We start from the raw sequence: 26,445 nt of genomic DNA on the forward strand, positions 1-26,445 counted from the left end.
TAGTGGTGTAAGAATTTTGAAAAGGGAGAGGAAAATACTGATTTCCAGATTCATTTCATATGATATCTTAATAAACAAGGAGAATTTAGTGCTGTCTCTTTAGAAGATTGTGTCCATTCATTGAATTCTTTAAATTCCTTTTCCTGATATCCCTCTGGATCATGAATGCAAAATTATAGAGGCATTATACCTGTTACACAAGACTGTTCAGTTTGCATAAGTTATAAAATAAGCCAGTGGCAGGAGGAAAGGTCAAAATCTCTGGTCAGTATCTCAACCAGTCTAGATAAGAACACGTATTACTACTTTCTATTAACAAGACCCAAATGTGGCATCCTCTTTATTCACTACAGGATTTTTCTGAGCAGAGCTTTATTTTATCTATCATTTTCCTTTATCTCTTATATTAAATCTTTTTTAAAGCAAGTTTTCCTGATCCTTTCTTTATGTTTAATAAGCAATGACACCGATAAAAAGAAAGCTAGGTAAACTACAAGTCAAGAAAATGGATTTCTTATGAGGCTTGGGTAGAAATACAGGGCACAAAATGAATTTTTAATCTTTATTTTTGTGAAATAATCTTATAGCCACAGCTCCAAAATAGAGATGAGGAAATTCACAAGATGTGTTACAAAAAGGGAGAGAAAAAAAACCACCTGTGGAAATTCCATCAGCACGAAAAACTAGTAAAATAATAGTAATAATAATCTTTCAGAATAGGTCATCTAAATTGGCTGGAAAACAATCCATTCAAAATGTCCTTAGAGATTAGGAAAAAACATGGAGTTGATAGACAAAATGCACGTGGAAATAATACCAATATTTCTGTATTAACCATGTGACAACTGTTTGCCTAGACAGGTGGAGTTTTTTATTGTTGGGGTTTTGTTTTTGTTTTGGCTTTTTAAAAAATTGTTTGTGTTTTGGGTGCAGGTCCCAAGGCTTGAACTCAGAGCCTAGGTACTATCCCTGAGCTGTTTCTTTTTTTCTTTTTAAATTTATTTTTCCTTCTTAATTTTGATTGTAAAAATACTGTACAGAGGGGTTACAGTTACATGAGTAAGGTAATGAGTACATTTCCTATCAAGCACTGTTAACCCCTCCTTTGTTTTCTCCCTGCCATCCCTTCCCTCCCCACCTCCCCAACTCCTCCCTTCCCCACTCCCCCTGAAGTTGTAAAGTTCGTTTTCAACATAGTGTTTTGTACATCTCATTGTTGCAATGGGTCAAACTGTATCCTTGTTTCAGCATTTTGTTATTTCCCTTCCCCTCCCTAAATTAGAAAAAGGTATATACAAGATGCAAGTCACTGACATCAAATACAGTGAAAACAGGGGTTATACCATGGGGGATGAACATACAAAAGAAACAAAAAATCACATAGTACATTACTATAATTATGCTAAAAACAATAGCAAGAAAGAAAAAAAAAACACTTGTGTCCCTATCTTGGGGTTCATTTCACTTAATATCATCGTATATGGTCATATGTACATAGCTTTTGACCTTTTCTGCTTGTCCTAGACATACTAGTTATTGCAAATAAGGAAAGCCATGGGACCTATGTTTCTTTGAGCCTGGCATACCTCACTTAATATAATTTTTTCCAAGTATATCCATTTCCTAACAAATTGGATGATGTCATTCTTTCTGATGGAAGCATAGAATTCCATTGTGTGTATGTGTATAAATATATATATGTGTGTGTATACATATATATATGTGTGTGTGTGTGTGTATACACACACACACCACATTTTCTTGATCCATTCATCTACTGAGGGGCATCTGGGTTGGTTCCATATCTTAGCTATGGTAAATAATGCTGCGATAAACATAGTTGTGCTGGTATCTGAGCCTTTTCTTTCTTTCTCTTTCATTCTTTTCTTTCTTTCTTCCTTTCTTTCCTTCTTCCTTTCTTTCTTTTCTTTTTTTGTTGGTTGTGGAGCTTGAACTCTGGGCCTGGGCACTGTCCTTCAGCTCTTCAGTTCAAGGCTAGCCCTCTACCACTTGAGCTACAGAGCCACTTCCGGTTTTCTGGTCGTTTATTGGATATAAGAGTCTCATAGACTTTCCTGCTTGGGCTGGCTTTGAACCAATATCCTCAGATCTCAGCCTCCTGAGTAGCTAGGGTTACAGGTGTGAGCCACTGGCATCCAGCTTCCCAGAGCCTTTTCTTTTCTTCAAGCTAGTACTCTAGCACTTGAACCACAGCTCAACTTCTAGCTTTTTGGTGATTAATTGGAGGTAAGAGTCTCATGGACTTTCCTGCCAGGCTGTCTTCAAACCTCACTCTTCAGCTTTCAGCCTCCTGGGTAGGGTCACAGGTGTAAGTAGTCGTGCCCAGTTAGAAATGCAGTTGTTTTATTAGATTAGGTTTTCAATGAGGGAACATTTTTTAAAATGTCTTTAAAATATTTGTTTTTTCCTCTTTAAGCCTATACTGCCTTTGGCAACCCCTATCAAATTAAAGTCCCAAGTATTTTTAGTTGAAAAGACTCTATTGCTCATTTTTAATTTTTCTGCTCAATTTCCCTTGCTGAGGGAAAAATGGTTCCTACTATTACTGAAGTTAATTTAAAAAGAAATTAAATTTCATAAAATCACAAGTAAATTCCTACGTGTAAGCAGAGCAGAGAGAAGATTGTCCTACTGCAATATATTCATTGGATATGTAAGGTCTAAAAAGGACCAATATATTTGAAAATGCAACTCTGTGGAAGTGTTTGTATGTCTAATTTCAATTGTACATATAATCAGACAAATAACCATATTCCAGTAAGGTTCTTTTTCTGATTCATAAAACATTCCTTTCAAACTTGTGCAACTCAGCAGGGATGATGTGTTGGTTCTATACTTTTAATTGTTTCTGTGGGCTTCTGCCATGATATAAAAACCATTCTTAATGCTAAATGTACAATTTTCATTGTTCTGTGTCTTGTGCATATGTGAGTCAAAAAAGAAATGGCTTCTTGTTATACAGAAGCTGGTCAGTAGATAAACAACCACCTATTGCTTAGATATGCTTTCGCTTCTCTACTGTCATAAAACTGGTTGCTGGTAATCAGATTCACTGACAAAAACAAGCAAAGTAGAGAAAGAAAATCAAGTTGTTGCCAACCACACAGTCAAGTTAGTTCACCATTTGTTTAGTTTCCATCTATACTGGTTAATGATATTGATGTGGAATATATTTGTTCAGTAGGAAAACAGACTTAGTTGAGCATGAGGATCAGCAAATAAGAAAAATAAAACCAAGAAATATATGGAGCTTCTCCAGGAAACTAATGCAAGTAGTTCTTTCTAAATGTTGTCTTTATCTATGACTTTGCTCAAACTTTCTTGAGTCTGTACAATTTACCAGTGACTGTAGAGATTATATTACATCTGTGTCAACATACAGCTTTTTCTTTTTTGAGGACAGCATTCTGATAACTTTGAGTTTCTAGCATAGTCTTCTTAGAAAAAGCAAAATGTAAGAGCAGATGTCAGTTTTCAAAATTCTCCTTTTTCCTCCTCCTCCTCCTCTTCCTCCTCCTCCTCCTCCTCCTCTTCTCCTCCTTCTCCTCCCTCTTCTTCTTCTTCTTCTTCTTCTTCTTCTTCTTCTTCTTCTTCTTCTTCTTCTTCTTCTTCTTCTTCTTCTTCTTCTTCTTCTTCTTCTTCTTCTTCTTCTTCTTCTTCTTCTTCTTCTTCTTCTTCTTCTTCTTCTTCTTCTTCTTCTTCTTCTTCTTCTTCTTCTTCTTCTTCTTCTTCTTCTTCTTCTTCTTCTTCTTTTTGCCAGCCCCGGAGCTTGAACTCATGAGCACTGTCCCTAAGCTTCTTTTGCTCAAGGCTAGCACTACTCTACCACTTGAGCCACAGTGCCAATTCTGTTTTTTTCTGTTTATGTGGTACTGAAGAATTGAACCTAGGGCTTCATGCAAGCTAGGCAAGCACTCTACCACTAAGCCACATTCCCAGCCCCTTTACAATTTCTTTATTGGTGCAAATTGTACCATGAGCATACATTAAGTCGCATACACATGCATTGTTCCATTTTTCACAGTGACTTGTAAGGTCATGCAATTATTTAGTAGTGGAAGAAGTAGGACTTGAATTCAAATAGGTCTAATTTGGAAGCTAGAGTCCAAGTGGTAGCTTGGATGTTATCCTCCATTAGTGTGTGTGCAGAGTGCTGTACATGAAGCCCTCACTGTCCTGCCCTAGCTCACCATTGCAATGTATTTTTTTTCTAGGTAATTCCATCCACCCTAATTAAGCTTGCTCCAAATGCTAGATCCTAAAATGTCTCCCACAATCCCTTCAGGAACTAGCCCTTTTCTCCTCTGTGCTTGTGTTTAGTCTATTTCAATCTATTCTTTGTAAGTGTAAGCTTTTTTTTTTTTTTTTTTTTTTTTTGAGAGCAGAGAGTCTGACTCATTGCTTTTGATATAGGAGTAGAGAGACTTTCACACTTAAAGACACATTGCTTCAAACTGTTGTAACACTGATAGAAATCATGTTTTAAAAGAAGACCATAGATAAAATTAATTTCTACTGTGCTAAAAAAATTAACTCCTACAGTATTTCTAAATCTTTAGCTTTTCTTCTAAACAAACTTAATTGCAGACAGCTTATTTCAAGTACTGGCAGATAGGTGACTTTTTTAAATCATCATGAGACCTCAAGGTAAACAAAACACCTTCCCCTGCTTTCTTTTCCCAGTTATAGAGATAATCAGCTTTTTAAAAGTAAGTTGAGAAAATACTAGAAGAAAATCTACTTGAGACCAGTAAGAGAATCTTCTCAAATATCCTATGGGAAACAATTCTGAACAATTTGTTTTTTAGGAGCATTTTGTTTTTTAAAGAAAGGTCTAAATTTATAAGGAAGTATGAGGTAAATTCTCCAAAATAAATCTCATTCCCCTAAAAGAATGTTCTCCACCCCCCCCCCAAAATGTAAGGAAGAATCACAACAAAAGAATTAAGTATCTTGACAACTCAATTACAAAAAAGAAAAAAAGTAAAAAGATATTTCTGACCCTGTGGGAGTGTTTCTCAAGTAAGCAGATACCAACAGCATGGGAAGTACAATGCACTTAGTTCCACCTCAATAGAACAGCTCAGAAAGAAAGAAAAACAGAAGAAAAGTTTTATTTTACCATGAATGGCTTTGGGAATTTTATGAACTATAAGACAAATACTTGGAAATCCATTGCATAATTAAAAACAGACACTATCTTGAATAATGCTTGAAATGATCAGAATGTACTAGAAATGTGAGGCTATGACCCTCAGCCAGAACTTGAAAGCAACATCCATTAAAGAAAAATTCATATGGCAAATAAAATTATTGGAAACAAATTTGTGGTCCAAATTCCCACTCCTAATTCCTCAAGATGAGGGACAAAAATCAGTTGTTTCCAAACGTTAGACTTATTAACACTACTTTCACAATGCAAACTACAGCCCATAATAGATGTTGATACCATCTCTATAAATAAGTTTAATAGTCTTGGAAATAACCCAGTGGTCATCTTGAGGAACAGCCACACCCCCACCCTGTGTTGACACTCTTTCATTGGCACACTAAGAAATTGAATGGTTTGGGCTAGGATGTTCACTTTTCCTCACTTCCTGTTATGTTCCTAGTAAATAAAACAGATCCTAGCCCAAAGCAGGCACCACAATAAATATTTATGAACAACACAAGTTGCAAAATACAAAAGTTCTAGGCTATAGCTGGTGTCTATGTTCTGGAAGATAAAAAGACCTTTCTTTCTGGATAGAGGTGTTAATAGTAGCAGAGGAAGGATTTGCCTACATTAATTATCAGGTGGTCTCTAAGTGATGGCTGCTAGCAACTGGGCTCTATTCAAGCACTGAACAGACTATAGTGACTTGACTTGATGAGTCATAGGTTAATTTCACAACCTGCTTGTAGCCATCACCCAATACTCCTTCCTCTTCAGGACTGACTGAGAACCAGCTGTGAAAACTTTCCAATGGTTGGCACCTCTGAACAGACCCTCATTCGCCAAGATTAGATAGATAGGAGGTATTTAGTCTGTAGTAAAACTCTCCAGTCAACTATAGTTCAAATTTTAATTGGGAAGAAATACAACTTGAGCATCACTTTTTAAATTGTGTGTGTGTGTGTGTGTGTGTGTGTGTGTGTGTGTGTGTGTGTGTGTGTGTGTGTGTGTGTGTGTGTGTGTGTGTGTGTGTGTGTGTGTGTATGTATCTCCCTGGTGTCTTTTCACATCTAACTTCATGTATATGGTCACATTCACTTTATAAAGTGTTTTAACTACTCAAAAAATAGACTTTTATAATATGATTAAATGTTAATTTTCAAAGAAAAATCAAGAGATATCTGAGATCTTCCCCTCAAGTGTACAAACAAGTGAGAAAATAAATGCAGAAGGGCAGAAAACAAACAAAACCAAACTCAGATTTCTGTCCTTTTCTTAAACAGTCCCAGTTAAAGTAGAAGTTGCAAAAGGCTTCAATGTCTTTAGGGATTTCAGTTAGGAACACCATTACTGCTGCCCAAGGGTTTTATGTTATCTGATAACATAGATGGTTATCAAGGCTCTAATTCTTTATGAAAGAAAGTAGCTCTGGATTCCACATCCTGAAAAGGAAAAGTACAAGAAGAGACTGGGAACAACTTATGCCAGAAAACAAGTAAGCTATCAATAACCAAAAGGATACAAGAGCCAACTGGAAAGGGTTCCAACTGGCTAGTGATCAGACAATTTGGACATTAAAAAAAAATACTGTAATGGACTGAGCATTAAATATATACAACAAATTCATGACTTACCTTTCAAAGTTGCCAACAAGACTCTGGCCCATGATTCTAAAACTGTTAAGAATCAACATGATTTTATATTTCTTATATTTTAGGAAAACCAAGTTGTTGATGAAGAAATGCTCCTCTTTAAAGAATTCTAACTATTAAAGTGAATGGAATGACAGTATTAGAAACTCACTTTGCAACACCAAGTAACATCTTTGCTAAAAACAACACATGAAAGATTAGTGAGGAACAGTATAGTAATCAAGTTAGTAGCATCTGAGCTTACAAAGCCATCTTAATATAATTCGAAGTCAAACCAGACATTAATTGGCTTCTAATGTGATTCGGTAAAAAGTATAAACCAACTGGAGCCAGTGGCTCAAGCCTGTAATCCTAGCTATTGGCGAGGCTAAGATCTGAACTTCAAGATTTGAAGCTAGCCCAGGCAGGATAGCTGTCAGTGAAAGTCTTATCTCCAATTACTACCAAAAAGTCAGAAGTGGCTCAAGTGATAGAATGCTAGCCTTGAGCAAAAAAGCTCAAGGACAGTACCCAGCCAAGTTCAAGCCCCAAGACTAGCACACGTACACACATACAAATAAGTACAAACCACCCACTGAGTCTAAAACTTTCTATATTTCAAACTTACAGAAAGTAAAGGGTGATAAGACATGTTAAATAATGCCAGATGATATAACCATTACATCTAAAATGTAGAAATACGCAGAGCAAAATATTCAATTTCTGCAATTGAAAAGGGGCTAGGCATGGTGGCTCAAACATATATTCCCAGCTTTTGACAGGCAGAGAGGATGAAGGTTTAAGGCCAGCAGCTAGAACAAAAAAGATATCAAAAGATCCTATCTGAATGAAGCTGGGCATGGTGGTATGCAGCTATAATTCCAGCTATGTGGGAGGCATAGTTAGGAGAGTCATGGGCTAATGCTGGCCAGAGCAAAAAGCATGAGACCTATCTGAAAAATAAGGAGTGACTCAAGCATCCGGCCTTGCTTCAAACCAGTGTTACCAAAAAAAAAAAAAAAAAAGAAAGTAGCACAAAATGGGGGGAGGAGGGAGCTAGAGAAGTTAAAAAAAAGTCTTAGATTCACTAAACAAATGCAATGACTAACACTGACTCTAATGAAGATACTTACTGCAATGAGACAATAGAAAATACTCCTTAAAAAAATGCTGGTGGTTCACACCTGTAATCCTGGTGACTCAGGAGGCTGAGACTTGAGGATCTGGGTTCAAAGCCAACCAAGGCAGGAAAGTCCATGAAACTACTATGTCAATTAATCACCAAAAAACAAAAAAACAAACAAAAACAAAAGGCAGAAGTGGAGCTGTAGCTCAAGTGGGAAGAATGCTAACCTTGAGCAAGAAAGCTCAGGGACAGCACCCAGGTTATGAGTTCAAGCCCCAGGACTCACACATACAAAATAAAAAGTATCGGGGGAAAATCTGAACATAAAATAGTAGGTGAGTAAGGGGGAAACAAAGGAGGAGGCAACAATGTTTGATAAGAAATGTACTCCTTACCTTGCTCATGTAATTGTAACTCCTCTGTACAGTATTTTCACACACACACACAAAAAGCAGATGATGTGACAGCTGGGAACCTCAGGGTGGGTATTGATTGACTGACAGTATCAATTGCTGTGATCTAAATTCACTACTGTCTTCAGCTAAGGCCAACCTTCCTTCTTCTTGCCAATCATGGACGAGCATGAACAGAAGAAAGGTCCATTGAGAAACCTTCAGGTACAAGCACCTATGGCTTGAGGCCTTCACCGGCCTTGTTGACATTGTTTTAAGAACTCTCTATGGATTAAGATTTCCTGTCCAACCATACTCCTGCATCATCCCTGTGCTGTCCTGACAGCCCACAGTCTTCTCTCCTTCCAAATTTCCCCCCAATAAACCTCACACATGCTGCTTCTTAAAGAACCCCAACTAAACAGATATTAAAGAATCTGTATTGGTTTGTTGGATATGATAATATTGGGGTTTTTTTTAACTCCTATTAGAGGTACATATTAAAATATGAATAGGGGAAAATGATAGGATAGAAATTTAAAGTATTCCAGCAAACAAAACAAGTAGGGGCTGAGGGAGAGGAGAGATGCAAAAGATTGGCAAGGCATTAATAATTTTTGGAGTGTATCTCAACAGTTCATTGGAAGATGTGAGAAATCTCTGACCAGTACTGAAAAGTTTCAAAAGCATCAAAGCCAGGAACACCTGAGACACTGTCACAGCTGTGTCTGAGATGTGACCCCCAAGGGTAACACACAGGGCTGAACTGGATTGTGTTGCAGAGTACTGTAGGGAAAACCTGAGAAAATCTGAGCCAAATTAATTTATCAATATGGTTCATTACTTGCAAAAAGACACAATACTAATGTAAGATGATAACAAGAGGGAAAAGGTACAGAACAAACAGAAGCAGAACTTCTGCATTACCTCCTACAATTCTGTAAACCAAAACTCTTCTAAAGTTTCTTCCATAATATATAAGAAAATAAAATCCCAGAATAATCTTTTAACTTTATTGTGATTCGTCGGGGTGCAAATTGTGGATATCCAACTGGGTGCCAGTGGCTCATGCCCATAATCTTGGCTACTCAGGAAGCCAAGATCTGAGAATCGTCATTTGAAGCCAGCCCAGGCAGCAAAGTCTATGAGTCTCTTATGTCCAATTAACTAGCAAAAAAGCAGAAGTGGAAGTGTGGCTCAAGTGGTAGAGACCCAGACTTGAGCTAAAAATCTCCAGATTAGTTACCAGGCCCTAAGTTCAAACCCCAGTACTGGCACATATATACACAAAATCACTGGATTTCAATCCACTGATCCATTAGCTTAGAAGTACCACTGATTTTTTTCTGAACTCACATTGGCATTTTGAACATGTAGACTATTTGGTGACCACCCAGCGTCTACGTATATACCAACCACCCAACAAACAAACAAACACAAAACCATATACCAAAAACACTGTGCTTAATGAAACATTATTTGTTCCAAACTAGTTTGAAACTCTGACAAAAATGCATTGTTGTTACCAAGAACCTTCAGGCAATAACAGGGATAAACCTTAATAGAGAACAACGAAGTTTTCATTCTCCTGTCTCTGGCATTTGGAAGTCCATTTGAGTTCCAGAGATAATACGGAACTAATGAGGTTATGTCAAGCTGCCAATGTCCGTGCTGAGGCTCCTACTGATACAATCTTTTTCAATGAAAGCAATGAAGAGAAGAGCAGGCTATGTTTTAAACAAGTTCACATGATGTTATTTATATAATGATTCACTATCCAAAAAAAAAAAAAAAAAGGCAAAAGGTTGTTTTAAAAAAATAGAAATGCAGGGAAGGGGTCTGAAATCTTTGACATCTCAGGATTACCTGGAGGACTTTGTTAAAACAAATGGAGGTGTGGAGTAAGGTCACTGAATTTTTGTATTTCTAACAGATTCCTAAGGTAATGCTAACAGTGTGGGAAATAGAAAACCTCAAAATACTTCCTAGAACAGTGATTAGCTCACCAGTTACCATGTTACAGTATCAAGCACAAAGCTTTGCAGTCAACACAACTAGCAAATTACCCTCTTGATCTGTTTGTTACAGGTTTTAAAGAACCAAATAGAATACATACACCAAACACCCTGGCATACACAGCTACTGAATGTTATTATGCTGCTCTAAAATCAGGTTGGAGTAAATCTTAAATTGTTGCCAGACTCAGTATGTTTATTGGCACCTGCAGCGTAGGGGGGTCCTAACAAGGCCTTTTCATTCATTTGGTCCATTAAAAATTTCCATGATCCTTTTGACTTAATAGTTAACACAAATGTGATTGGCAAAAACTTTCAATTAGTGATGTTGTTTACTGTACAGGGGTTTAAACTCAGTGCCTCACACTTGTTAGGCAAGCACTGTCTCTAGGGCTTTTCCCTACCCGCCCACACCCCAAGCCCTTAGGCCTGTGGGTTATTTTTAGATAGGGTATTGTATATTTGTCTGGGGACCATAATCCTGCCTATAGCCTCCTACAGAGCTGAGACCACAGACGTTCACCACCACAGCCCGATTATTTGTTGGGATGAAGTTTCCATTAATATTTTTGCTCAGGCTTGCTTACTGGAACCATGATCCTTCCCATCTCTACCTCGTGTATGAGCATACTCTTACCAAGAATGATTTGTGGTACTTCAGTGTGGATTTTTACACCGTTGTATATACTTTTGCACCACAAAAACAACAAAAGAAATCAAATACCTTTTTATTCATTTTTCAATAATTTGCTTCTGTAAACCTTAACTGTCCACTGATGACATCATGTACTTGGGCTGACCACAGAACACAGTTCATATTTTAAAGGAATGCTAATATTTTCTTTGGATACAAGACAGTAGTCTAACATAAAGATTGTGACTGACAGATCCTACAGTATGTCTAAACAAAGATACAACTGATTACTTATAAATTAAGACTAAATAAGTGTATGTTCAGACAAAGACATACACTGCTGGGGCTGGGAAGATGACTCAGTGGTACAGCGCTTGCCTTGCATGCATGAGGCCCTCTGTTCGATTCCTCAGCACCACATAACCAGAAAAAGCTGGAAGTGGGGCTGAGGCTCAGGTGGTAGAGCGCTGGTCTACAGCTGAAGAGCTGGGGGACAGCACCCGGGCCCAGTTCAGGCTCCACAACCGGCCAAAAAAAAAAAAAAAGACATACACTGCTATGAAAAATTTTGTTTTTATATGTATAAAAAGTTCAATCCATCTTTCTTAACTGGCTCATACCAATTTATTTTTACGTTGTTCAACTATCTAACACAAACCTTTGTTAAAAAGTTTGACAGATGGAGGGCTGGAAATGTGGCTTGGTGTAGAGTGCTTGCCTAGCATGCATCAAGCCCTGGGTTCAATTCCTTAGTACCACATACACAGAAAAAGCCAGAAGTGCTGCTGTGGCTCAAGTGGTAGAGTACTAGCCTTGAACATAGAGAGGCTCAGGGACAGAGTACAGGCCCTGAGTTGGAACACACAAACAAAACTTTATTACCAAGTCATGGGAGTTTTTTGTGGGAGTAACATGTATTTGATTCAGGATTAAGAGGAAAGATCTATTTTCCAGTTTCTCTTTATCTTTGTAGACATAAAATAAATGAATGGATTTTAAAGGACCTAACAGCCCAACCCCTTTTCCTAAGAATTGATCACAAATAAATGTAAAGATGAAAGCTCTTGCAAAGCTGAAGAGTAACTAGAGGAATGAGATTAAGAAATTATGTGGGCAATTTACAGTTGCTGACAAAGTGTATGCATGCATGCATGCACAAATACAGAGTGAATCTAGAAAGAAAAACTCCAGGGATCTGATGAAGTCTTCAGATAAAGGGTTCCAGTTTCAATGAAGACTATGAGATCTTGCAAAGATTTTCAACAGGTTTGCCGGTGGAATATGTTCTGATACAAGGATGTAAGACATTATCCAAGTGTACTGACAAGAATGTTGCTGTCTATTAGACACACAGGATATTACTGAGAGGATATGAACTTTAGAAGACTGATTAGCTTGGGCAGGTGTATGAAAAATAACATATCATGTAAAAGTTAAATGAATCATTTACTAAAACATGAAGACTAGATTTTTAATTTCCAAACCCCCATTTATATCTCAAACTATGAAGGATCTACAGTTCTTTGGATTCAGGTGTAGTTTGAATTCAGATTAAGTTTATATAACAGTTGCAATCATAAATCAAGAAATTAGTAGTTTTTGAACACAAAGACAAGGTTTGCAATCAGGCTGAACATAAAGCACACTTCTTCACTCACCAAGAAGTCCTATCATTATTATATTCAGATATTAAAGTTATATTTTTGTTTTTTAAATATAATTTCTTCTAAAATAATATAACCAAATACAGATTTTTGAAATATTGCATTTTGCTTAATTTCTTAAAAAAAAAAATCAGGGAGAGGATTTCATTAATAGTGTAAGGGAAAAAAATAACCAGTGTTAAAAAAATAAATGAAAATGTAACTTTTATTGAGTATTTTTTTACATGAAAAGCATATTGAAATTAAAGCTATATTACGTTGAATATCCACAATGAAAACCTATGCAGTGGGAATGGTCAAAGCTGCATGTACAATACTGTACTCAATTAACTGTCCAGATGTTTTCCCACACTTAGGTTATCTGAATTAGTGATTTTTCAACAAAACAGTAAGCTGCATATGATCTTTGCTTTCATATGATCTTTGCTGGTACCAATGTCTATTTGTTTTCTTAAATTAAAAAAAAAACAACAAGCAATAAAAACCTTGTATCGCATAGCCAAATCTTTTAAGAAACATGTTGATGAAAAGTAACATACATTCAAGAAGGCACCAGAGGGAAAAACAAAACACAAGCACTTAAAATTCAGAATTATTACCACTAACCTTGTAATCTTACTAGAGTGAATGCTAGTTTGTGAACTGAAGGGCAGAAGCTTAAATGTTTTAAGAAAGCCCTATTAATAATGTATATGGAAATACTAACCTGAAATCAGATTTGGAACAGTTTGGTGCACCTGACACACAATTCTTTTCACTTTATTACTGTTATAAATTCCTTAATGCTTCTTTCCTAATGCATAATTACTCAAATTAATATGGCAAGGTACTTTCAAATATATATGTTCTTTCCTTGGACTAGTCAGTATTTGACAGTACCTATTAACTAGATCTAATGTAAGACAATGGCTGAATAATTAGCATTAAAAAGTACCTTTGAACAAACTGTTCAGATTAGTCAAACATGCTAGCTAAAACTGTTCTATGCAACTAACACACTACACAGAATGTACTCTGCTAAGTGGAAGAGTTGGTTCATATCCATTTATTTAAAACTTCAACATAACTATAACTCTATACCACATGATTGCTGAGATAGGTATGAATATTCAATGCAACTCTCACACTGATTTGGGGAGGGGGATGAGAACAGGATTTTAATGGGCTAGGAAATTCAGCTAAGCAAAACAAAAAATGTGGGCTAAAGGTTTTCTTACATAATGGTTCAAGTCTTTAATCCCAGAATCAAACAGCCAACTTATATAGATCAAAGAGAAGCTGAACAGCATGGGGGGAGGTGCTTTTGTTGATATACTTGATGAGCAAACTTTGTTGTCCATGTAGCAATTCACTTTCAGTTTAATGAACAACAGAATTAAAATTTTTCATCAATAGGATGTCCTTTATTTAGGAGAGCATAATTCCAATGCAAATCTAGCTAAACTGTAAATTTACTGTTACATATTAGGACTCAGATATGAGAAGTGTTAACAAAAAGTTCTGATTCTTGGATGCTAATTCTTTCTCATTTAACATATTCTCTCTAAGAAAAAGCTGGTGTGTTCTGGTTCATATATTACAAAAATGAAAACACCTAAATATTAGAACAAATTAGCAAAATGATGAGTGCCAGCATTACCTGAAAATTACTAGTCACTAACTCAAAAAATCACAAAACTGAAAAAAAAAAAAGCAAAGGAAGACTATCAACATGAAAGTTAAAGACATTAGGTTAATTGATCTAATTGATCTAATTGATTAAAAGATCTTCACTGTTTTTTCTTATGGTGTACAGCATGTGTCTTTGTATTACCCTAATTCACATTGTTTTCAACAAAGTATATGGACCCAAATTTGATGTCTAGCTACAAAAATCCAGACTGCTCCAAAAAAGATAAAACACATATAACTGAGGTAGGTTTTCCACCTTAAGAATATATTGCTTCTTACCACAATTAAGCAAATTTTAAATTATGGAAATAAAAGACTACAGTGCTTCATTAATACTTAATTTTCTACATTTTAATATACTTGGACATGTGTGACAGTGCTAATCTACTATTATTTAAAAGTACACGTCCCAACTCCTTCCCCTTCCCTCCAACAGTAAATGTATTATAATGAAATAATAAAGAACTCTAGAAAAATGAAATAAAAATTGTAATAACTTTAAGGTGGTCCGTATCAGCAATGGAGATAAACTTAATTTTGAAAATGTTGTAACTTTGGATGTGCTTTATTTTGCCACAAATCACAAGGAGTTATGAGAAATAATATTAATAGGACTGGATTTCACAAAATGTATTTTATTAACAATAAGCATGTTTCCTATGACAGTACACATGTACTTAGACTACCTGCTTAACACTTCCCCTAAAATTTATAAATATTTATTTGTAAATATTTAATTTATTGGTGAGAAAACTTTGTTGCCTTTGAGTATTGCTATGGTACAGGGCTTTGAACTTAGGGCTTCTCACTCTTGCTTAGCTATTTCACTGAAGGCTAAGGTTCTGCCACTCGAGCCAAGTCTACTTCCAGCTTTTTGGTGATTAATTGGAGATAAGGATCTCAAGGACTTTCGTGACAGGGAGGGCTTCAAAAGTGGATCCTCCAATCTCAGCTTCCCCAGTAAACAGGATTACAGGTGTGAGCCACCATCACCTACCTCTTTATATATTTAAAGGAAGAAACTGTAGTAAGTCCTACTTCAGTGTAAAACTCCTACATGAAATAAACACACATTTTAAGTAAGTGGGGAAGTGCAACCTGTGAAATGCTTTGCCTAAATCGTGAGGCTCCTGTATCTGCACTGGGAGTCACTACATTAAAAAAGCAAAAACCATTCCTGAAAATACTAGAGGGAAAAATTTTAAAACATCTCAAGCTTTAGAAGCATTCATAACTAGTACAATTTTAAGTGAAATAAAATGTGCCTTTATCTACATAGGAACTAAACAGAAAACTGAAACTAATTCTTTCACTAATATATTAAGGTAGGATATTGCCAGCATTTTCACAACATCTGCAGAGTTGATAAAGATCTGAGCAATGGAGACCTTTCTGCCACATACCTAAAAATGACTGAAGAGATGAGTACCACATAGCCCAGTAGTGATTGAGCCTGGCAGATACTGTAGCAATGTGGGCAGCTGATCACTGTTATGCTGGGCAAGTCTCCAAGAAGGAAGCTGTTCTTCAGTAATTCTTGTAGCTGTATCAAATTTCATGAGCTAACACTGAACTTCATGTGAGCAGCAAGCATATATATAGATGTACAAAAACTGCCCTCGGGCAGGGTGTGGGGACCCTAGGTTAATTATTACTTTAAAGGAAGAAAATAACTGGTAGCTAATTTGTCAATTACAGGACCTGAAATGGAAAATACACAACAACAACTGATTCCAAAACTACATTACACTAAAAATCAGATGAGCTTTAAAAAGTCTATAGAGTTCAGGTCTCAATCTAAATCTACTTAAGAGTTAGAGCCAGGGATTCTTTTTAAAACTGCTCAAGTGATTCTGAACATTGGTTAATTTTGATACTTCTAACTGCAGATATATTTAGAATTTAAAAGCTGATATTCAATTTTTCCCCATTGTCTTCCATTCCCTAATTTTCTAATGGTGAATAAGTAAGTTTGGCAAGTGAAGTAAAAAGAGACAGTAGGGCACCCTAAATGGGCTCTCCTATGTTCAAGCTACATCTATCTGTGCTTTATTAGATAAAATGACATTAGTACTGCTGCTTGATATTCAACTGCAGAAAGACATTTCTTCATGTTAATACATATTAAGGGAGGGAAGGTTCTTACTCAATATGAAAATATAATATGAAAAAACTCTAGGTACTAAGGATATTTAATAAAAGGTAATTCCTCCAAAAAATAACTTTTTAAAAAAAGTTTTCAGTGTTAGGAAAAAAAATTCCTTAAATCTGGGATAAGGGAATATTCACTCATATAAAAACAGTATCACAGTGTTTTTCCAGCTTAGAAATTAGCTAAAATATTTTGATACTACTTCTGCTTACATACTGTTCTGTTAATATATGTATAAATGTCTTCAGTGAGGACAAATACATTGGTTCTAATATTCTAGCATCTGCTAGAAAAAGCATGGGTTTCCTTCTCAAACACTGTCAATTGTACACAATTTTGAAGCCTGAAGAATGAGTAACTTTCTAAATCCCCCATATTTAATAATAAACCTTGAAACAATAAAGTAGTACCTACATAAGAAATTACATATGAAAAATTACAACTGTTTCTTAGGAATTAAAGTAATGTAACAAGTTTCAATATTCAAAAACAAAATAGTAAATTTTCATTTACTACAGCATAATTCAAGTATTCTCTTAAGTTTGTATTTAACTGACTAGAACATATTGACTTTTAAAAACTGCTTTCCTCTACAAGATTACTGTTATACAAAGTAGTGTTTCTGTTACTACTCCAAATCACATAGAACAAGAGAAAAGAACAAATGACAGTAGACAAATAGCTTTATGAGCGAATCTTCAACATGTAAAAGGTTGCAACATCAGTAATAAGGCATTGGTAAGTAATTTCCCCAAAGAATGTGAATTCATGTAAACAAAGACTACAATATATTCCTTTACGGAGAAAATACACTAGCATAGATAAAATATATTCAAACAACTGTGACTTTAAAACATATATTATTTGAATACCACACAAAACCAAGAAGCATTATCTATCATTGTAATAACTGAAAGATGTTACTTATTCATGAAATAAAAGATTTTTTTAACTCATAATGAAAAGAAAGTTTTGAAAATAAACATCCATTCATTTTCTAAAAATAAATATACAGTTATTTTAATGTACTGCAACACAGGAGTATTACACTAGCATTAACTGTAACATTCAATCAGTAGTTTTAAAGGATTTTTTCCACAAAGAGCCTTGAATCTTCTACCTCGTCAGCTGCCCAACAACTTTCAAAAGAGTTTTATTTTCCTGCTTTAGCTGTTCATTTTCATCTTCTATGTCATCTAGGTCCTTTAAGGAAAAAAAAGAAAAACAGTACTTTTAAAAAACTTATGGGCATTTTAAAAACATTTTTAAAATTCACATTTTAAAATGTGAATGGCTCAGTGGCAGAGCGCTTGCCTTGCATGCCTGAGGCCCTGGGTTCGATTCCTCAGCACCACATAAGCAAAAAAGAAAAAACCCGGAAGTGGCTCTGTGACTCAAGTGGTAGAGTGCTAGCCTTGAGCTGAAGAGCTGAGGGACAGTGAGTGCCCAGGCCCAGAGTTCAGGCCCCACGACAGGACCACCCCCCAAAAAAACTTTCATTTAATCAACTAATTTTAAAATAAGGGTAAGTTCTGAAAGTAACTTTCAATGGAAGATGTCCAACCTAAAGCAAGCATCTATTAGTTGATTTTTCATTGTTATCATAAAGATTTCAGGGCCAATTCTTGTCGGATTTTTGTTTTTCTAATGAGAGCCACAAACTGGGATTTTGAAATTATTAAAAAGTTACTTATAATGATGGGAAATTATGAATTTTCCCATCATTATAAGTAATTTGTCAATTTTTTTTTGAAAAATAAACTTTATTTCCCCTCCCCCAAGTTTATGTTAACCAGCACAAATAAGGGTCAGAGGCAGGATTCAGTGGTAAGAGAGTCTTTCTGGAAAGTGAGAGGCACCGAGAAACCTCAATACTGAGGAGAAAAAGCTGAATTCTAACACAAATGGAGAACTGCTTTATAATGAACCAAAAGGAAAGACCATATCTGAAGTCAAGCACTGGCTCACCATATGTGACTGTCTATGGCCTAGAGTAAGTTATAAACTGACAGCTTCACTGTCTTCGTTTATAAGTTGTAATTATAGCCTTTGAGCTTTACTAGAACAAATTTACATGTTTAATTTTATTTATTATTTTAGTGGTGCTGGGGCAGGGTACATGCAAGTACTTCACCATCTAATTTTTTTATAGTTATAGTTAAGACTGGTTTGGGGGTCTGTGTTTTTCCACCCTGAAGCAAACTTAATTCTGTCTTCTATCTTATATAAAATCCTATAATAAAGCCAAGTTTGGGGATATTTTTCTTATCACCATTGTCTATGTATGGCCTAGTGCTTTAAACAGGAAGTAAGCTCTGGGGCTAAAGACACACATAAGAGCTACAAAAAGGAGTAAGTAGAGCTTGGGACCTACCGCTCAAGTTAGAAATACATATAATACAAGGAAGAAGTGATGGGAAATATACACAAAGATAGCTGGAATTTCTTTTAGTGATAAAGTACCAATTTTTTTTATTAATGTAATTCTTTCCCAATCTCCTTTTATATTGGTAGTGGACAAGCTGCCTAAACCTCCAGACTTTTTTTTGTTGGTGGTGGTGTGACTGTAGGGTCTGAACTTAGGGCCTGGGTACTATCCCTGAGCTTTATCACTCTACCCACAGTGTCATTTTCACTTTTACTGGAGATAAGAGTCTCATGGACTTTCCAGCCCAGGCTTGCTTTTAACTGCAATCCTTAAGATCTCAGCCTCCTGAGTAGCTAGGATTACAGGTGTGAGCCACTGGTGCCCAGCTAAACCTCTAAACTTTTAAGAAAAAAACAGAACAAATTCACTAATTAGTCAACCCCCCAAGGAACAAAAATTGAGTTAAACTAGTCATTGCCTAAATGAAATAAAGTTATGGAATAAAATATAATTCTCACCATAAATTACTCTCTCATTAAAGAACTGGAAAATACAATTAAATAATTTCTTCATAAATATGCACTCTCATATCATTGCTAAAAGGAGACTTTGTAATTAAAATATGTAAAATACTTACTCTGTTTAATAAATCGATTTCTTCTTTGAGTTTTCCAATCATTTCTTCTTTATCTTGCATCAATCTCACAAGTCTTAGGTTTTCTTGCCTTTCTCTTAGTACTTCCTGGTAGATACAATTACAAAGCATTAATAGGGAAGTAACTTGCTTATTCATCTATCATTCATTCATTAATTCAGCAAGCTATTGTGCTAGTACTGGTGTTCGAATTCAAGACCTTGTGCTCTCATTCAGCTTTTCTGCTTACATCGTGCTTTCTTGAGTCACTTTCTCGATCCTCAGATCCCAGTCCTAGTCTCTTGAGTATCTAAGAATATAGGCGTGAGCCTCCTCCTAGAACCCAGGGCTTGGACAGTCTTTGAGATTTTTTTGTTCAAGGTTAGTATTCTACCACTTAAAACACAGATCCCCTTCCAGAGTTTTGTGATTTCCTTGGAGGTAACAGTCTCACAAACTTTTCTACCCACGCTGACTTCGAACCCCAATCATCAGACTCAACCACCGGAGTAGTTAAGATTATACCACCAACTCGGCTTGCAAAGGGATTGTTTTGTTTTGTTTTGTTTTTTAGAACAATACCTTTTACAAAATTGTATTTATAATGCAGGGACCGAGGCTGAGAGCCACCAGAGAGCAAGAGACAGGCAGAGCTGAAAGGTCTGGGTGGTCAGGATTTCACTTCTTTTCTACTGGCCCTCAGAGAAAGCAGCTATTCAAATCAATCAATTGCAGGCAACTACTGGCAATTAAATTCCAATTCCTCTATTCCAGAAGACATTCTGAGGAACCCCCCCTGAACACTACACAGAACGTGTGTGTGTTCTCTAAAGTTTTAAATTTAAATGCACAAAGCAGGAATGTTTGTTAAAGCACAGACATGACCTAAAAATAATTAATACAAAAAGAAATTTCAAAACTTAAATCTCTACTTAAAACAATCAGTTTCGTAAAATACTTATTCACCAAATAATTCAGTATCTATGAGACCATAGCTAATATTTATTTGAATTGTTCTTGCCAGCTCTGACTTCTAAACTTTTCAAAACTCTCAACATATTAAAGATAACGTATAGCAGAATGAGACTATCATCAAATATATTAAGGAACACAAGATCTCTTTCATTCCTCAAGTTTTAACTTCCTAAGAACTGGACAGAACAAGTGAATACCAAGTTGCTATATATCTTAAACTAAATACATAAGTGATGGTTATAAGTAGCTGCTAATTATAGCAGGGTGCCTGTGGCTCAAGCTTATAATTCCAGCTACTTGGAAGGCTAAGATTGGGAGGACTGCAGCCTGAGGCCAGACCAGTTAGAAAAGTCTACAAGACTCCATCTCTATGGAGGGAAGATGGACATGGTGATACAGACCTCTGACCCCAGCAATCACAGGATTAAAGCTCAAGCATGTGCCTATTGCTTGGGCAAGAACCAAGTCCTATCAAAAAACTAACCACCAGAAAACAGAACTGGGGCCAAAGCTGAAACAGTAGAGCTCCTGCCTAGCAAACATGAGGCCCTGAGTTCAATACCCAGTACTGTCAAAATTTATCAACAACAGCAAGTCTGATATTACTAGATGGAAATACCAGTCAATCTTTCATTATCATTACCCATTCTCTACCATTTTCAATTTATTTTCTATCTCACAGATGTTATTAAACGGAAAAAAAAATCCCTATGATACATTCACCTTACAAATCTTGAATAACTCATAATTCATACCTTTTCAAGATCTTCAATTTTCTTTTCCAGTGTGCTACTTGACACCAAATTACTTGCAACAGGTGCATCTCTGTTATATCTACCTCTATCTGTTCTGGTATATCTACTTGAAACTTCATCTTCTGAGGCAGTGGTTGTGCTATGCAAAGAAAAAGACACATTTTATAAAATCTTTAATAGTGTAAGGGACATTTTCTATTCAATCTTAAACAACATTTCCAGAGGATATATTGGTATAACAGCTTATTTACCATTGTATGGACTAATCATCATTCTAACTCAAGGAAAATTTAAAAGAAACATTGATTCTTCTAACTGGAATGTACTAAGTAACTGTGAGATATCAGACCTTGTTCTAGGTACTGAATATGTTAATAGCAAGCACAGGCCCGAACTTTATATAGAGCTTTCGGTTTACTGCCAGGCACTGATGGCTCACGTCTGTATTCTTAGCTACTTAAGAAGCTGAAATCTGAGGATCATGGTTTGAAGCCAGCCTGGGCAGGAAAGTCCGTAAGATTCATCTTCAATTAAGCACACACACACACAAAAAGCCAGAAGTGGCTCAAGTGGCAGAAAGCTAGCTTTGAGTTTGTCTTTAAAAAAAAAAAAAAGGCTGGGAAGGTGGCTCAGTGGCAGAGCAATTGCCTTGCATGCATGAGAACCTGGGTTCAATTCCTCAGCACCACATAAGCAAAAAGAAAAAAGCCAGAAGTGGCGCTGTGGCTCAAGTAGTAGGGCACTAGCCTTGAGCTGAAGAGCTGAGGGACAGCGCCCAGGCCCAGACAGAGTTCAGGTCCCACAACCAGACCCCCCCCCCCCCCCAGCAAAAAGCTCAAGGGGCTAGGAATATGGCTTAGTGGTAGAGTGTTTGCCTAGCTAGCATGAAGACCTGGGATCAATGCCTCAGTACCACATAAACAGAAAAAGGAGAAGTAGCTTTAGCTCAAGTAGTAGAGCGCTAGCCTTGAGCAAAAGCAGCTCAGAGACAGTGCCCAGGCCCTGAGTTCAAGCCCTTGAATCTGTACCAAATAAGTAAATAAATAAATACATATAGAGTTTTCATTTGCTATAGTACAGCATATAACCCCTTCACAGTAAGACAAAGCAGAATCTGTAAGAACTCTAATTTACATATACTGAATTAATAGCATGTGTGTATGTATGTGAGTATATATCTATATCTATATATCAATAAATGTTAACAAACAAGTTTACCTCTTGTTTGCTGTATCATTTACTACAACCAAAACATTATCTTAGAATTGTGTAGCTTTGGACAACACACATTAATTACCTCAAAGTTTCTTCTGTTCAAGAGTTCAGAGGCAGCCTACCTGGATGATTGTAATTAAGGAGCTTTAAGTCAAGGTGTTGGTCAGGTCAGTGCTACAGCCATGTGAAGGCTTGATTTCCGGGCTAGAAAATCTGCATTCAAGCTCACTTGTGACTGACAGCTCAAGTGCTTAGTTCCTCACTGGCTGCTGGTAGAAGCCCTATAGGGTCCTTCCATTTGGGTAATTTTCCATATGGCAATTGACTTTTGCAGAGATAAAGTGACAGAGCAAGCAGGGGAGAAGCTGAAATCATAACCGAATCTTACTAGTGACAAGATATTCCATCTGCCTTATTTTATTAGCCATGCATAATAAGCTTGGTACAATGAGAGAGGACATTCTCCCAAGTGGAAATACAAGGAAGTAGGCCTCTTGGAGCCATCTTGGAGCCTGGCTACCACATTTGTTAATTTATCAATCTAGGGTATACTGACGATGACTCAGATGGGATAAATATGAATCTAAGCTACTGGCTTTAAGCTACTTGCATGCAGAGGAATCAGTCCCATAAAATTATGTTAACAGGAACAAGATGAGAATTTTTACAGGAATTTCAGAAAACTTCACCATATTTTTAATCAAAAATGCAGAAAAATATGCTTTTCAATATTGTCTTCAATCTTTCATAGATAGCCACTGAATTATTTTGTCTAAACAATCATAGTAAAATCTAAAGAAACTTTTGAAGAAAAAGGTAAATTCCTGATTTTTAAAATTTTCCTTCCTATAGATTCATTTTATTAAAAATTAAAGCTATCAAACATATCATTTCTGATTATAACTTTTTCAAATATGTATCACCAATGTCATAAGCTATTTGTTGACTATTGTTACTGCTTTATGGAACCCAAACTACCTATATAGAAGCTTTCACCCAGATTTTTAACATATTATGGACCTTATCAGCCACGGAAAAACATCAGACATGCCTTCCCTTCATAAAAGGCTAAATCAAGGAAGAAAGAAGGAAAGAAGGAAAGAAGGAAAGAAGGAAAGAAAGAAAGAAAGAAAGAAAGAAAGAAAGAAAGAAAGAAAGAAAGAAAGAAAGAAAGAAAGAAAGAAAGAAAGAAGGAAGGAAGGAAGGAAGGAAGGAAGAAGGAAGGAAGGAAGGAAGGAAGAGAGGGGGAGGGAGGGAGTAGGGAGGGAGGGAGGGAAAGAAAGAAAGAAAGAAAAAGAGGAAAAGAAAAGAAAAGAAAAAGAAGCAATCTATAAGCCAAATAAATTTGATTCACATATTTAAAGAGCTAAGGGACAATGCCCAGGCCCAGAGTTCAAACTCCACGGAAAAAAAAAAAAAAAAGAGCTGGCAACCAAAGTAGTTTCTTATCTTGTAAAAACACTAAACACTAAGAGTTTAACCCCAAGTTCAAATAGTCTCCACTGAAATTTTCCCTTTGAGAACCAATGTATAACTTAGCCCAGGACAGTGGATTAGCCTCAACTGATAAGTTCAAGACTGAAACTATCATTTAATGTTTTTGAAATCTAAAATTTAATGCATTAGTGAATAGTACACATTTGTAGTGAACTGTTAATTCAGCTGATAGAGTGCAGGTACTGTGTAGTTTATCTGACACAGCATTTTCTTATTTCTCTGTGAGAAAAATAGGACATTGGTCTTATTTCCAGCCCAAGTATTGTCTCTTTCTGTGCATAATTAGAATATATAACTTATAGAATTATAACCTCTTTGTACAACTACTTAATAAAATATAAAACAATACATTTTGTCAATGTAAAACTTCAAATCACATTTGTTAATACTGTAGCTAATTAAAAATGTATGTGCTTTACAACAAGCTGTGTTTATCAGCAATGAAACTGAAAAACGTTATTATTCATCATTTTTATGACAATAAAATAATGTATTCTATTCTGAGAGAACTTTGTCGGACATTTAGTCTTCTTTATTACTATCCTGTTCTTATTACGTAAACCTATGGTGTTGCTGGAAACTGGTATCCAAATTACCTTCTTTGCTACAGACTTATCCAGGGTTTGCAGGCAAACTCTTGTTATTTGTTGTATGTGGCTTCTCAATGTTGACAACTTTGTTCAAGAGACTTTGTAAGAAAGTAATAAATTACTAACAAATATGTGAAATCCTAAATATCTGCTTCCATCAGCTAAAGGAATAGTCTTTCTTTCAAATAGTAAATTTGGTTCTGGTTTATTTATACATGTAAAAGCCACTCAAATTCTAATTGTATTGTTTCACTAGCTAGTCTCTACTCACAAGTAAACCACTATGATTTTAACTTCTCCACAGATTGTAGTCAAATAAGACTTTCAATATATTGAGAGTAAATACTTCTCAACTGAATTAGTACCAACTGTAGTTAGTGCCTTTGAAATGACTTCACTGTCACCATTTAATGTACTGCTTACTTTCTTTGACATCCCCTCACCCAACCCTCCTCCCCCCCTACCAAAGTTGTAAAGTTTGTTTTCGACATAACGACTTGTACTTCTCATTATTGCAAGGGGTCCACCTGTATCCCTATTTAAACGATTTGTTTTTGCCCTTCATAGTCAGAAAAGGTGTACCTTTTTGTGTCAAAAAGACCAATAGTTTGCTTTTCATTAGTAAACTAGGATTAAAAGACATAATATAAATTTTATTTCCAAGATTTAGACAATATTTATAAATCAAAATTTAAAAAGAATGAAAAACAATTGTTTTTACTTTTTGCTTTTTTATTATTTAATTTAGCTATGTTGAGTTTTAATTCATTTCATGTATAGAAAAAATAAATCTAAGTAAAATTATAACAAGATTTTAAGCAAAATGAATTACATCTCCTTTGCTCCTTATGAAATCTGAGTACAAATAGTTAACATATAATACCCTATGCAGTAACATGGTCTTACTGGGCATGACTAGCATGCAACTCACCAGCACTTGAACCAGCATATACACTCTTCCCAAATAAGCCCATGGATTTGCAGGGGAGGATGACAATCTGAAATGCCACTGGGTTTCTACACACTTCCTCTAGTTTTCTACTGAGCTTGTCATGGATTGTGACAATAGTTCAAGGACCACACTATGAATTGCACTATGCTAGAAAATGTTTACACTTAACGAAGCAGTAAGAATGTGCAAATATCTAAAACTAAGAGTATGTGGCTCATTTGAGAAACAGAAAAGCCCAATATGGCTAAAGCATGAAATGTAAACACAAGAAAGATAAGATAAGAGGCTGGACAAGCAAGCAGGAAACATGAAAGTTATTTTATGGAAGAATTTAATGGTCTCCAACCTTTGTTTATATATATACCTATGTTGGGACTACATTTACTTATATACACGTTATGAGATTTACAAGGATTATATAAAAAGAATACACTTTAGGTATATAGCAAAAAACAGAATATAAACAGAGACAAATTATCGTTTTATTTATAGTACCGAATTTTTAAAAACAAAAATATAATTGATTGTGCTTCTATATTTCTGAAATCCTACTTTAACAATTTGTGATACAGAAGACTAGATGGCTGCTAGTTTGCATTTATGGTTGGTTACAAACTATCACACAAATAGCTTGGCTATCAGAGGTCCTCACAATAAGACTTGGAATTTTTTCTTTTTTGGGTCCGGTTGTGGGGCCTGAACTCTGGGCCTGAGCGCTGTCCCTCAGCTCTTCAGATCAAGGCTAGCGCGCTACCACTTGAGCCACAGCACCATTTCCGGCTTTTTTTTCTGCTTATGTGGTGCTGAGGAATCGAACTCAGGGCCTCATGCATGCAAGGCAAGCACTCTACCACTGAGCCACCTTCCCAGCACAGACTTGGAATTTTTTACTTAACATTTTAATATTATTTTTTAAATATTGGAACTGAAGTCAGTGGAATAAAGTATCTAGTACAAACAGAACAAAAAAAGAAAGAATAAAGTCTAGGAAAGATGGT

The 26,445-nt window shown here is 35.9% G+C and overlaps 1 protein-coding gene across 2 annotated transcripts in view; it reads right to left on the bottom strand.

Moving 5' to 3' along the window:
• Positions 1 to 12,824: 12,824 nt before the first annotated feature.
• Positions 12,825 to 26,445, bottom strand: part of LOC138813400 (PRKC apoptosis WT1 regulator protein-like) — a 69,612-nt gene continuing 55,991 nt past the window's right edge. For both annotated transcript variants that reach the window (XM_070001794.1, XM_070001795.1), the window contains 3 exons: positions 21,194 to 21,332; positions 19,467 to 19,571; positions 12,825 to 17,664 (listed from right to left, as the gene is read on the bottom strand). In XM_070001794.1, the coding sequence (XP_069857895.1) occupies positions 17,578 to 17,664; positions 19,467 to 19,571; positions 21,194 to 21,332 (331 nt within the window). In that variant the 3' untranslated portion in view covers positions 12,825 to 17,577. The remainder of the gene's footprint in view (positions 17,665 to 19,466; positions 19,572 to 21,193; positions 21,333 to 26,445) is intronic.

The sequence above is a fragment of the Dipodomys merriami genome, unplaced genomic scaffold (assembly GCF_024711535.1).
Source record: "Dipodomys merriami isolate MVZ:Mamm:240054 unplaced genomic scaffold, mDipMer1.0.p SCAF_598, whole genome shotgun sequence".
Lineage (NCBI taxonomy): Eukaryota > Metazoa > Chordata > Mammalia > Rodentia > Heteromyidae > Dipodomys > Dipodomys merriami.